The sequence below is a fragment of the Haliotis cracherodii genome, unplaced genomic scaffold, assembly GCF_022045235.1.
Source record: "Haliotis cracherodii isolate W230 unplaced genomic scaffold, xgHalCrac1.p SCAF_23, whole genome shotgun sequence".
Classification (NCBI taxonomy): domain Eukaryota; kingdom Metazoa; phylum Mollusca; class Gastropoda; order Lepetellida; family Haliotidae; genus Haliotis; species Haliotis cracherodii.
In genome coordinates, this window is record NW_027266279.1 from 1772578 (window position 1) to 1786577 (window position 14000).

At 40.0% G+C, this 14000-nt stretch overlaps 1 protein-coding gene across 1 annotated transcript; it reads left to right on the top strand.

The window, feature by feature from the left end:
* Positions 1–1588: 1588 nt before the first annotated feature.
* On the top strand, positions 1589–10836 carry LOC139471855 (toll-like receptor 4). Its single transcript, XM_071254354.1, has 2 exons — positions 1589–1653; positions 8236–10836. Exons 1-2 carry the CDS (start codon positions 1642–1644, stop codon positions 10834–10836), a joined length of 2613 nt encoding a protein of 870 aa, XP_071110455.1. The 5' UTR covers positions 1589–1641.
* Positions 10837–14000: the final 3164 nt, after the last annotated feature.

A 14000-nucleotide genomic window follows, 5' to 3' on the forward strand; every position in this document is an offset into this window, starting at 1 on the left:
TGTACGTTGGTGGGACGTGCGTTTGGTTTAACGCCGCTTTTAACAGTATTCCAGTTATATCGCGGCGTGTCAGCTTGATGTGGGAGGAAAGCCCGAAGTGATGCAGGTCTCAGACGTTTACCATTTCGATGAAACCCACGAGCACGGGTATGGTGTTGACAACCCTAGAAACATAATCGAGGCGAACCGGGATTTGAACCCACAATCATAGGTTTCTGGCATGCCCAAGGGATGCAACTCTGCCAAGCGAATCGCGGCGCCTTAGACGACTGGGCCGCCCGTGCCTCCCCTACCTTATTAAGACAAACATGAACTTACTTTGCCTTGAGAGCATTCGTGTGACCTGCAACACCAATGAGTGGGAGTGAGTGAGTGTGTATGGTTTTACACCGCTTTTAGCAATATTCCAGCAATATCATGGGCTCCACACATTGTACCCATGTCGGGAATCGAACCCGGGTCTTCGGCGTGGCGAGCGAACGCTTTAACCACTAGGTTACCCGACCGCTCCCAAATGAGTGGGAGCAGAGGGAAGGGGCTTAAGGCTGCGTTGAGCAACGTTCCATATTTTCACATCACAAATGTTAGGGTGTACTCGGAAATAACTGTAAATAAAAATTGTATGGGATATTGGTTTCTTGTTATAGTTGTACTATAATTATGAACGAATGTGGAACACATTATAACCGGTAGTGAAGTATGACAGATGTTATGACCGCCTATAATCTTTAAGGATAATAGGGTTAAGATGGGATATTTCATTGATGACGTTTTTGGATCAGTAGTGCGAAATATCGCCACGATTTGTCATTCACTCGACGAGGTGAGGTGAAATGGGTTTAACGTTTCGTCCAAGGTTATTGCACTTATATAGCGACGTGCATGTGTGTGTGTGTGTGTGTGTGTGTGTGTGTGCTCGCGCGCGCGTGCGTGCGTGCGTGCGTGCGTGTGTGTGTGTGTGTGCACTCCGAGCCGACTAGTCCTTGTTTTATCCCCTTAATGCCGAGCGCCAGACAGGGTAACAACAAGTATCATCTTTTGACTCTTTTGGTATGACACGGCCGGGGATCGAACCCAGGGCCTTCCGCTCTCCGGACTACTATTGATCTAATTACCAGCCACTCAAATAGAGGTAAAGTCATTGTTTGGAAAAAGATGTAATGAAAGTTCTCACGATTATCGCTTCTCTTTCTCATTTGTAATTCACTTAAAGCTGTGGAACAATTGTACACAAATATTCTCTATAGACGTATGAGTCTCCTTATGGTGATTTGAGGGAGTCTAGCTGGCCCTCTCCTCTTATAGCGCTGGGTCAAGTTCAGACAAAGTGGTCGGTGACTCATGCCTTTGACGCACACGTCTCCGTATCATATCCAAGACGTTTTCAATAGAGGAAAGGCCTACCAATGGCATGTTCTGAAACCTCTACACAACACTCACGAAAAAAATCAATTTTAATTTACAATACATGCATTCAAACGTGGATCGGGAAGATATCATGTCTAAACCTGAGCCCAACACAATACCAGGAAGTAGTTTACAGGTACAAGCCAGTCTGTTACGTATGTGTCTATGACATAAGTGTAGTAGCTGCCTCGGACAGATGTCTTCAGTAGTTGGACGCCTTGGAAATACTCAACCATGACATTGTGTGTAAGTATATATACTTACCCTATTCAACAACATAATATGTATATGATACATATATATTAAATCAAATTTATGTATATGATACACAGACAATAATCTGCGAGTGACGAGGAATGACGGATGGTCGAAGGATTTTCAACATTAATATCACAAGGGACAGATCATCCGTCATTCCTAGTCACGAGTAGTTTATTGTTTTTATTACCCGTCGTCAAGTTTTAAAAAAAGACGCTGAAAAGAAAGAAACAGCTAGATCTTGTTGCAGAGGCGACTTCGTCGATACCTGATCACCTGATCACACAAATTCTACACTGAACACTAAGATTCCGCGAGTGCAAAATAGTTCGTTTTAGGGGTGTTAATTCTTCAATATTAAAGGAAAATAATGAATTTTGGCGATACCTATACAATTTGATTCATGTATAATAATACACAAATGGATTTAAAATGACTTGGCATTATTGTTAATACAAAATGAAAAGTCTCAGAGTAACTAACTGTCATGACTGTGAAAGAACACAATACTGATTCTACAACAGAAAGGGTTTATTTGACAGACTCTTTCAAGTGAGCCTACATGTATGTCTTACGTTTTGAAACAACAGTCAATGTCGTTGCCTTTGATCTCTCCCCCGCTGTCATAGAATTTTTTATATATTTTTTATACCGTTTTATAATCTTAACAAGATCGTTCACTATTGGATTGGAGTCTTTACATTGTTGTTTACATTCATATATAGCAGACGATTTAGTCTACAAATAGTACTGTATTTACAAATCGTATTTCATGGGATGTTATATTTGAATTAACCCCCCAAAAATTAAATGACAAATTTCATATGGCAGAAACTTGTTAGAATCGGAAAAAGTAGTTCCGATAATGCGTCATTAACCAATGAAATGAAGTTACATGATTTCAAAAACAGCCGATCGGCCTCAAGCGACTGCTGGAAACTCCCAAGGAAGTTAATTTGTCCAAAATGATTGCAAATGTAATTGAGGTATCAAATGAAAATGGACAAATAGTAAAATTGTTACTTATTCTAAATATTAGCCTTTGAGTACCATCCAAACTTTCATGGTCAGTTGGCGTGCAAACAATTAGCTTCCCAAGCATAAAACATAATTAAACATAACTTCTTTTTTTCAAGCCAAATATATATGTATCCTTTTCTGCTGCTATTTTTGATGGCAAAACCTCACAACCTCACAAACTCGTACGTTCACTCCAGACGTCTTGATCGTGATTGTTTGAGAACATCTATTCAGTCGACGCTGCAAGTTACCCATTGTTTTCCCTTAGAAGATCGGTCTCTGATAGAAGGTTGTCATTAATAACTGCCATTTGAAACTCATGTCAAGCAGCCCCAGTAGAAATGAAACCAAGGGACGTAAAGGGGAATTCCCACCCTTATTGTTCTTATGTTAAAGATATTGGATTTAAGATCTTCCTGACATGTGTCCTATTGTTTAATAGAAGAACATGAAAGACGAAGACTTGACATTGAATACGAACACACCAATTCATTGTCTGACAAGCCGAGCATACTCTGTTGTTATACCCGTTAAAAAGTGTCGTGCTTTCGTGCGAATGAATCATTGCACTACCTGGTTTTACCCACCGTCATCACGAGGTGAGGCTTCGTATAATATACTGAACAGCATTGAAAACGCACCACCATGAAAATGGATGTATTTTCATCCGGGCTTAAGTCATATGAAAATATATAAATGGATGAGTAATATACGACGTTCTGGACGAAGCATGAAGAAGAACAGCTCGTCAAAACACATTCCTAATTTTTTTGTGAGTGAAATCGCCAAAACGCAACAAATTGCGTGCACATCATGGAAAACGTGTTTTGTTTTACGGGAAGCATGCAGAATAGGGCTATAAAAGACAGACTTTTAAAAGCCACATCACTTGTTGCTGCAGACGTAAAGGGTACTGACACAAGAAATGCCAAGATTAACAGCAGAGGAACGTGAACGTGCCTTGAGCATGCTTCAAGTTGGTACGTCAAGTAGAGTCGTTGCACAACGGTTTCAATGCCATCATTCAACAGTCCTCAGGCTACTGAGCAGATACCAGCAGACAAGAACCACCAGAGAGTGGGGCGGCATCGGTCATAACCATCGAACAGAGCTCCATGTTTGTCGTGGAAGAGTTAATGCCCTTTACTACAGGAATAACATATTGGCAAATCACGTCATCCCATTCTTTCATCAGCACCAGGATATGCACACCTTCCAGCAAGATAATGCAAGAGCGCACACAGCACGTGTTTCAACACAGTACCTAGCGAACAATAATGTGCCTCTGCTTCCATGGCCAGCCCTGTCACCCGACCTATCGCCAATTGAACATCTATGGGATTACCTGGTTCAACGCCTCTCACGTCGTCCGCAAGTACAGAACATGAGAGAACTTAAACAAATAACATAACCTACATATGTAAGCACCGCTACTTTATTTTCCGACCCGTGAAGATTCCGGGGTAGAATAGGTCTTCAGAGACCCATACTTGCCGTAAAAGGCGACTATGCTTGTCGTAAAAGGTGACTAACGGGATCGGGTAGTCTGGCTCGCTGACTTGGTTGATACATGTCATCGATCCCAATTGCGTGGATCGATGCTCATGATGTCAATCACTGGATTATTTTACAGACCGCCGTCATATAGCTGGAATATTGCTGAGTGCGGCGTTAAACAACAAACAAACAAACTTTATTTTCCTTAATCAAAGATCTAAGTGTCGTATAACGGCCTGTATGAGGAAGAAATCTGCAATCAGCTTTTGGCTTGACTCCAAAATCGGACGACATGTCCATTCCCCTTTTGCACTGAATGCAAAAGATCTCGACAAGAGTGGAATATTGCTGGGTCCAGGAACCGTACCACCAACTCCCTGTCCGAACGATAAACCATTATGCTTAAACCTCCAGTGACATCATCCTATTGTTCTCAAGTCGGGTTAAATCTCATAACCCGTTCATATTGTGACACGTGAATGTTTCTCGCTCGAAATTTATTTTTCATTTGATATATAAAATCGAGTGACAAATATTTTCTTTATATTCCCGAGGATCGAACACAAACCTTCGAGGTAGAAGCCCAGTGAGTGTACTACTTGGCTACTGATAAATCACATGGTTTTAAGAATGTCTTTCCCCAAGTACCTGAACGCCAGCAACAGATACTGTACGCCCGTTTCCTAAGGTTCATGGAAAGTATGTTTCAAACATAAAAATGTTTAATAAATGTTGTTTTAAGTTTCCTTTTTCGGTTTATAAGCTAGATAGAGATTTAAACCCCTCATCTTCGGTTTTACTCCTTGGACTCGGGGTTTGAATCTCCTATTTGATACAAGAACTAGGCATCCACATGGGCATCACATACACCCTTTCCCTTTTTGTCCAGCCATATTACACCAGCTCCAACACTTAGAGTCTACATTTCAAACGACTCTTGTTGCAAAATTCAAAGCCTTAGTAAAGCTTTCAAACTGTAATGGAAGACAGTTCAAAATTTGTTGCATTAAATAACATACCATAATTTGAATGCGGTTTGAGTGCGTGATTTATTTGTTGTTTGATGAGGGTTACGGTAAGCGGATTGAAGCGTTCAAATAGAGGTTATCACGCGACTGTGTTTGGGGATGGTAAATATCCTGTATTCTACCATGAATGTGGAATTTATTCGATTCTGATTGGTCAATCAGAGGCTATTAAATCACAATAAACCCCCTCTGATTGAAACAGCTTGTTTGACGGAAGCTAATATTCATAGAATGGTACTATTTTCAGTCATTGTCGGTAGGCATATTTAAATAATTATATCTACAATTACAGGTTACAAAATGCACAGATGCAGTTATTACAATATTCAAAGGATGTGTGGCAATACATTTCGTGCAGAAAACACGATAGAAATCTACAAAGGGAATCTATTTACGTTTTGGAAACAACAAAGAGATTGGAATTTTGGCGCTTTTCTATGTACGACTGTGACGTCATATCTTTTGCGTCACAATGAGCGATATGACGTCATAATGGTGACGCGAAATGTAGAGCGAAAGCCTTGCAAAGCTTGCTTTGTTTTCTTTAGGGATGCCCACCTCATGTTAGCTTACCAAGTTGCCGTGCTTGTATGCCTTCAATGCCTGTCATTTGTTCGAGTGAAGTATAACGGTGTAAACAAACTGCTATATACAGTATATACAGCGCCATATTTTGTTCGGTGATTCCGTAACTCAGATCGATAACCTACTCAAAACACTGAACTCAACCCATGCCGCTTCACTCAGTATATTTGCTAACACCAAAGAGTTCGCGTTTTATTTGGTCAAGGTAGAATGGAGATAAACATACTGTGTTTTCAATGTGCGCGCGTTCGGTTCCAAATTCAATTTAGCGGGGTTAAATCTACAGCTAACCTAGCTCTACATTGAAAACACAGTATGTTTATCTCCTAATTAGGAATAAACATTGTATTTAGCGAGCCTTGGCGAGCTAAATACATAGTGTTTATTCCTAATACAGGATATTTACCATCCTCAAACACACAAGCGTGATAACCTCTTTATCATATAATGTCATTCTATAATTCTGTGCTTGAAAATCGCTCTCCCTCTCTCACAAACATTACCTAAATATTGCGAGTTTTCATAAGTGATGTGTCAGTCGGACAGTGACAGTAGCCAATATAGTTCCAACTGATATCTGTTTCTTATACAGTGGCGAAGCAACATATACGCAAAACAACAATTGTGTTTACTTGCATTTCGCGGCAATCCATCGGTCTGTCCGCTAGAGTAACTGCCCTTTGTCAAAGGGAAGCTACTCTAACCCTAGTCTATGAGACATCCTAGACTGGTTCCCGGATCCTCCGCTTGGTGTCGCTGCACTTGTTCCGCTTTCCAATCGCAGGAACGAACGGGAACCAGTCTATGAGACATCCAAGCTCCTTCCCAGCGCGTGACACCTTCGTTACAATCTCGGTAACATCGATGCCACCAGTGTGGGCGCGGCCATTACAAGAATCTTGAAATGTACCCTCTAACCCCAAATGTAGTAACGTTGATACTTTTGTTTATGTCTTTGGGAATGGCATGATATTTCATTTTGAAAAAGTTTAAAACTGACCATGTTTTCCAGACGAATTTACTTTGTTGTTTTAATAATCGGATTGGTTCGAGATTGCAGACTAACGGAAAATCAAACAACTTCTCATCTACATTCTTACTATATAAATAACACGATAGTTTTAATGAAACAGAAATTCAAATTGTCAAACGAAGAAATTAATATAGCATCGATAAGTGTATTCGGCATCACGACAGTCGTCACTTGTTTGTAAACATAACGGTCATTCGGTTGCGAGTTCAACTCCAAGCATGGTTGTGGCCACCTATTCACAGTGGGAAGTTTTGACTGGTGGCAGCGATAGTTTAGAGAGCTCCGCGAACGGTCTATCGCTGTGGGGAGCTTGTGAGACGTCATGGCCACCTTCAGACGTTGTTGACTGTCGGCCTGTCCTGTCAAAACGTTAAGAACTGCAATCAGATGTACACACAGCGACAAAACGAAACAAGGTAACAATTCAAACATATTTCGGCCAAATCCAACTATTTGAATTTGTGGAAAAGGTTTCAAGCCACAGAGGTCTACAAGCAAAGATGTGGCTGCTGATCCAGCTTGGCTAGGCCTACTGCCCTCAAAAAATTGTTTCGAAATTTACATCTCCAAAGTTGCCCAAACTTATAAAATGCCTTAGCGACGTCACAGCTAGACACTGATTTTAAGTATATTAGACTGTTCTTTTGATAATGATAGCAATTATCTCTGTAGTTTATCCAGATTCCCGATGGTTAATTCTGACTCGATTGCCGAATGACGAGGGCGTAGCCATGTTTGTTTAATAACACTGAAAGTAGTCCCTACTTGACCTTTGATATTTGCATCTCTATCCGCATATGACCCCAACGGGAATCGTTTTTATCCTTTGGCTTTATCCAGCCGAGAAACCTACCCATTATGTGATAAAAGATTTTATGTGTCCCAATGTGACAGAAAAGTGACAAAAAATGTCTGATAAAAAGGTCCCTATATATATTTTGTTCCATTTTTCTGAGGTGGATGATTGACTTGCTCTTATATGTTTGTGACAGATAACAAGCAGAACATCTGGTATCAACACAATGTGACAGTGATTCATAAACACATGCTTTTATGGTCAGAATCATACAATGGAATGGTATGCTATGATTATCGTTAGGCTTTGCCACTTTTTTTTACGCCTGTGAAGTAACCAGGTAATACAATAAAACTTTCTGAAGGACTGACGATACTACTACTACTACTACTACTACTACTACTACTACTACGACTACGACTACAACTACTACTGCTAAATCTAACATAAATCACAGTCATTGCAACCATCCCCAGTTCTGCCACTTTTATGCTACAAGCTACTATCATTCCTCGCCTACGCTGCCACTGAACTACTACACCTACAAAAGTTATTACTCATACGTGTACGGGACTGCAGTCATAATAACAATGTAAAACAACTACTTTCAGATTGGACTTGTGCTACCTCTGTGGCTGACAGTGGTTCTGATGTCAACAGATGGATCATCACTTGATTGCCAGCCGTGCAGATGTTCTGAAACAAAGGGTGAAATCATTGCATATTGTACAAATAGATCCTTATCATCAGTTCCCAACAACCTCCCGTACAATGTAACAGACCTAAGACTTAGTCATAACAGAATGAGCAATACTGGCAAATATTTGAAAAAGTACACATTTTTAAAAAGGCTTGATCTGTCATTCAACAAACTCTACACGCTTGGGAGAAATGCTTTTGTCGGACTTACAGAGTTGGAAGTCCTTATACTTAGCCACAATCAGTTATCCTTGTCCAAAAGTGTTTATCCTGTAGGGATGTTCCGGTTCCAGAAGAAGCTCCGGGTTCTGAAAATGGAAAGTAATTCTCCGGTAGAATATGAAGGACAACTCAATAATTCGCTGGCAGAAATATATTTTCCTCAGTATCCCGACGAAATCTTTAAAGATTTGGTTTCCCTTGAGGAACTTCACATAGATGGGCTCAGGAATCCAGTGTTTGGAGAAGGATTTGAATACACCAGTATCACAAGGCTGGTGATTGGAGGGAATTGTGACATGAGACTCGTGTCAAATGTAACATTCCGCTATTTGAGTGGAATAACTCACCTCGATATTACAAATTGTGAAATAACTGATATTGGTCAATCTGCATTTGAGCCTCTCCAAAACATTCACACGTTAGACCTGTCCAACAATCCCTATCTTGGGTTGGATAAGGCTTGTGCGAGTTTGTATGGTCTTCGTAATTCTTCACTGAAAATTCTAAAAGCAAATAAAATTGACAGATATCGGGGAACTGGCATTCTCGTATCTGTGGAACACGTAAAATATATGTCTGATATGGTCCTTGAGGAATTACATATGGACGACAACCGGATAGAATTACTCGATCCTCGAGTGCCCGTCCTCATGCCTCAAACCCTTAAAACTGTTTCCATGCGAAGAAACATGTTTTTGTTTGGTATTTACCTTCTAACAATGACATCAATGACCAACCTGCAGTTTGTGGATTTTTCTTCAGGTCATTGGTCTCATGCTCGTCCATTTTCGGTACAGGCAAAAGCTCAACTTGCTTCTATTCTCACAAACCCTCATATGGATTATGCTGACATCTCACGACATGACGAAAGTTGCAGTACAGTTTGCTCTGTCGCCAACTCAAGTAAACATGAATTTTATCAATTTGGAGATGTTTCTGTTGATTACATACCGTTGCCGGGAAATTTCACCATTAACATTCCACCGAATGGAACACATGCAAACGCCAGCAACTCAAAACTGAGTTACATCATCCCTAGAATTACCGTTGGTGAAAACAGAGTGAAGGTTTTGGATCTATCTTATAATTTCTTTACACAGTGGTCTGGGCCGATTATCGGGCTTCATCATCTGGAATTCATTGATGGATCGCACAATTATTGTGAATTAATAAGCACACACTTCTTTGATGATTTCATTTCCTTGAGAATACTGAACATCAGCTACAATTATCTTGGCTATTCTTTACAGAATGAAACATTTCGTAAGCTATCCAATCTTGAACATCTGGACCTAGCAAATAATAAACTAAATACTCTTCCAAGGGACATTTTTAAGGGCTTAGAAAATCTCAAATACCTGAGTGTTCGATCCAATTATTTGAATACGTGGAATGCCAATATTGGGGATCTGAGGAATCTGAAACTTTTGGACCTCTCCGAAAATCTCTTTGAGCAGCTTGATGAAACCTTTAGAAATCAGATTGATGACAATACAAGCAAAGGATTGCTAATAATGCTTCATAAGAACCAATGGAGATGTACATGTGAGACGCTGAGCTTCTTAAAGTGGCTAAACATGAAAGGCAGTAGTGTTCATGATATGGAGGAACTATCCTGTACAGAGGTAGATGGTGGCGAAAAGAACATGGCCAATCTACCAGAAATCATCATGGAACTAGAGAAGAACTGTGCATCCTACACTGGGGTGGTGATTGGGATGGTCAGTCTCATTATGCTTGTCTTGGCATTAACCGTAACAGGCGTCGTGTACAGATACAGGTGGAAACTGAGGTACCTCTACTACGTTGCCCGGAACAGACACAGAGGGTACCTGCCTCCTGTAGAGGCGGAACAGGAGTTCGAGTTTGATGCCTTCATATCCTACGCTGACGAGGACCGTGGACTTGTGGTAAGGGACATGAGGCAGAAGCTTGAAGAGATACAAGGACTTAAGCTCTGTATCCATCACCGAGATTTCCTCGTTGGAGAGGCTATTGCAGCCAACATCCTGAACGCTGTCAAATCCAGCAGGAAGACTGTGATCATCCTGTCCAGACACTTCTTGAGGAGCTACTGGTGTAAGTACGAAGTTGAGATGGCCAAGATGGAGAGTATCTACACAGGACGGAACACACTGCTGGTTGTAGTCCTAGAGAACATCCCTGTGAAGGACCTGCCTCCCGATATTGTGGAGTTGATGCGTCAAGATTCCTATGTAGAGTACACGGATGATCAGGATGGTCAGGAAGTGTTCTGGCACAATCTGGAGCGGGCAATACGTACAATGTAGTGTGACGATTCTAATGCAGGGGCCTTTTATGTAGTTTAAGGTTCCTTGCATAATTGCAACATTTTCAGTTCGTTTACACACTAATCTGTCTGCCTATCTAGTCGTTACATATTATCAGCGTTCATTAATGAATTAATGAATATATATATGAGTGAGTGAGTTTGGTTTAACACCGCTTTGAACTCTAAAGTTTAGTTGTATAATATGTGCAACTAAATTCAATAAATTAAATTTCACATATTAACACACCTTTCTGAAAAAAGTGAGCTTATGTCATGGTATTTTTGTTTGGCGTTTGTCGTCGGCGTTTGTAAAATTCTCAGAAATCATGGCACAAATGACACCTGACTTATTCAATAACTTAGAAATTAGATTCGAAATTTAATCAGATTTGGTACATGTGGGGTTCAAACACAAATGCCCCTTAACTGCGACATTTTACAAATGGACGCCACATTGGGGATTGTGAAACATGGCTGAAATATATCTGTTCACAATATAAACAGTTCGGTAAGACACACCTTTTCATATAACTGTTCTTGTGGTCATACTGCAATTTGTATTTAGGACGAAAATAACGAAAACGTTTATTAAAACACCATTGGCCTTGATTGCATCATTGACACAACACTTTATACCGGATCGGTTCGGTCGAGCAGCCTTGGGTTAAAGCGTTCACTCGCCACGCCGAAGACCGGGATTCGATTCCCGACAGGAGTACAATGTGTGAAGCCCATTTCTGGTGTCCCACGCCGTGATATTGCTGGAATATGTCTAAAAGCGGCGTAAAACCATACTCCCTCCCTCCCTAACTCACTCACTCATATCAGATCCTGGAGAGAATTTTATTGATTGATGTTGGATGCATTATTAATGTCACATTTTGAATTCAATAAGACTAAATACATGTAATGAAGATCCTGGATGCTTTATGAATTAAGGATACTAGACAACGCCAATGTCACTATAAAACTACTTTTAATTAGTATATTACCTTCACATAACACTGGCTTCACATGCAATATCACTTCATTGTAATGTATGCTCTGCAACAAGAGATGAAGTCACAGCAGATGAACCCTTGGTTGATATTTACTTCTAATATCATCAAAAGTAGTACATACAAGTAGCAAATGGTATTCGTCATCTATACCTTGATCACATAAAGAACAGTTTCTCATGCCTATATCATTTTTTTGCCACCTTCCATCTTTTTTTCTCAACCGTAATAGTCCCCCTTTAAACTTCACTAAAATATTTCGAAGATTTAACTCACTAATTTCATTAAGATTTTTTTCTGGTTTAAGCAAACTTTTATATTCTCTATAAAGATATATATTTTTGTCTACATGTAAATACGTTTCTAAGAAACATATAATGTCACGTGACCTAAAAGAGTCAAGAAAATCAATGTCATCTAGTTTACTTCGCAGACCATATATGTTGTTCCATGTACATATTGATGACAGAAGACAATTTGACTTCGCTGTCCGATGTATTAATGACATGGCCTGGGAGAATACGACTTTATTATCCCAAGAAAACATTTATTGCACAGTTAATTATCACTAAAATATGATTCAGTACTCCGTCTCGAAGAGTTACTGGTGCACAAGATGGACAAGATGAAAAGTATCTTCATTAATTCCAATTCTGGCGGTAGTCCTTCAGAATGTCCCTGCGAAGGATCTGCATTCTGATATTGTGTAGTAGAGCCAATATTCCTGTGTAGAGAGCAAAGATGATGGGATAATCAAGGCGAATCTTGATCGGGCCCTTTGTTGCCCAGAGACGTTTACTGTGTTTTTTGTGAATCCATCCCACTGGACTGTAAGTGACTGCACTTCAACCTACAGGATCTGTCGGGGTTTTCGAGCAGTATGGGCTTCTCCATTGATTGACTATGATTTGTCAGGAAGATATACTACTCTATATGTCCAGAATTATTTAATTATTTAAAACAACTTTTATTACGTGGTTCCGACTTGCGGAATCTGGAATGGGTAATGTTTGATTTTGATTACTGTTTAAACCACAATTTACGTACAATTGTTATAATGCAGTGGTATAACAGATGTATCTTTTCAAATATTTTAATGGAGTATTGATGAATGATGTCCATTTGCATATTTAATGTCATGACTCAAAAAAAAGTTTTGACAAGATAGGAACATCACAAATCTTGTTCTATTGGTACATGAACCTCAACGAGGAGTTTTCCTAGATTCCAAAATGTTGTATTTTATTTTTGATATACAGCTGGATAGTTGTTTACGTTGTCAGACAATGACTAGTGTGCCCGAACAAGATTCGGGTTTTTGTTTGTTTGTTTTTGCTTGTTTGTTTTTGCTTGTTTGTTTTGTTTGTACGATTACGTTCAACAAACACTGAATGTTACGAATTTGGGGGATTTAAGGACGCTTGATAACTACTGTTAAGATCCGATTTTTCAGGATGTTACTCTAACCCATCACAAAGCCATCTGGAGGTGGTTGATTTCTTTCTCAAAACGTTCTCGGAATTTAAGTTAAAGAACGAAGTATGACAAAGGTCCCTTGTGGTCCACAGGAACATCAACTTTTAGGAACGAATGAAACCAGCACCAATTTTCGATTGCCTTCCCTTGTTTCCAACTTTTGTTATCTTATTATCCCCCGTCACGAAGTGGAAGGGGGATATAAGAATGGGTGCCGTCCGTCCGTCCGTCCTTTCGTCCTTCCATCCTTCCTTCCGTCTATCCGTCACGTTTCGTTTCCGGAGCAGATCTTAAAAAGCGTACCATATTTCTTCACCAAACTTGGCACATAGATAGGTCTAGTGGTGAACTGGTGCCTTTTGATAGTTTGGGATGTCAAAAAACAACAATTTTTTGTGTTTCCATGGCAACGACTTTGATTTAGACTGAAAATGACGGTAGTCCTCGTTTCCGGAGCAGATCTTGAAAACCGTACCATATTTCTTCACCAAACTTGGCACATAATGTCATCTCGCAGTATTGAATACATTTTCCATTCTTGTTGGTAAGTTCTGCATTGCTTGTGTGTATGTTCCTCCAAAAGTGTCATGGACACGGTTGTTGCATTCATTGACTCACTTTATGCAGAAACAGAACTCATTACAAATACAACAGTGTCACTGATCTTAAACCTACTCAACTGTATAAA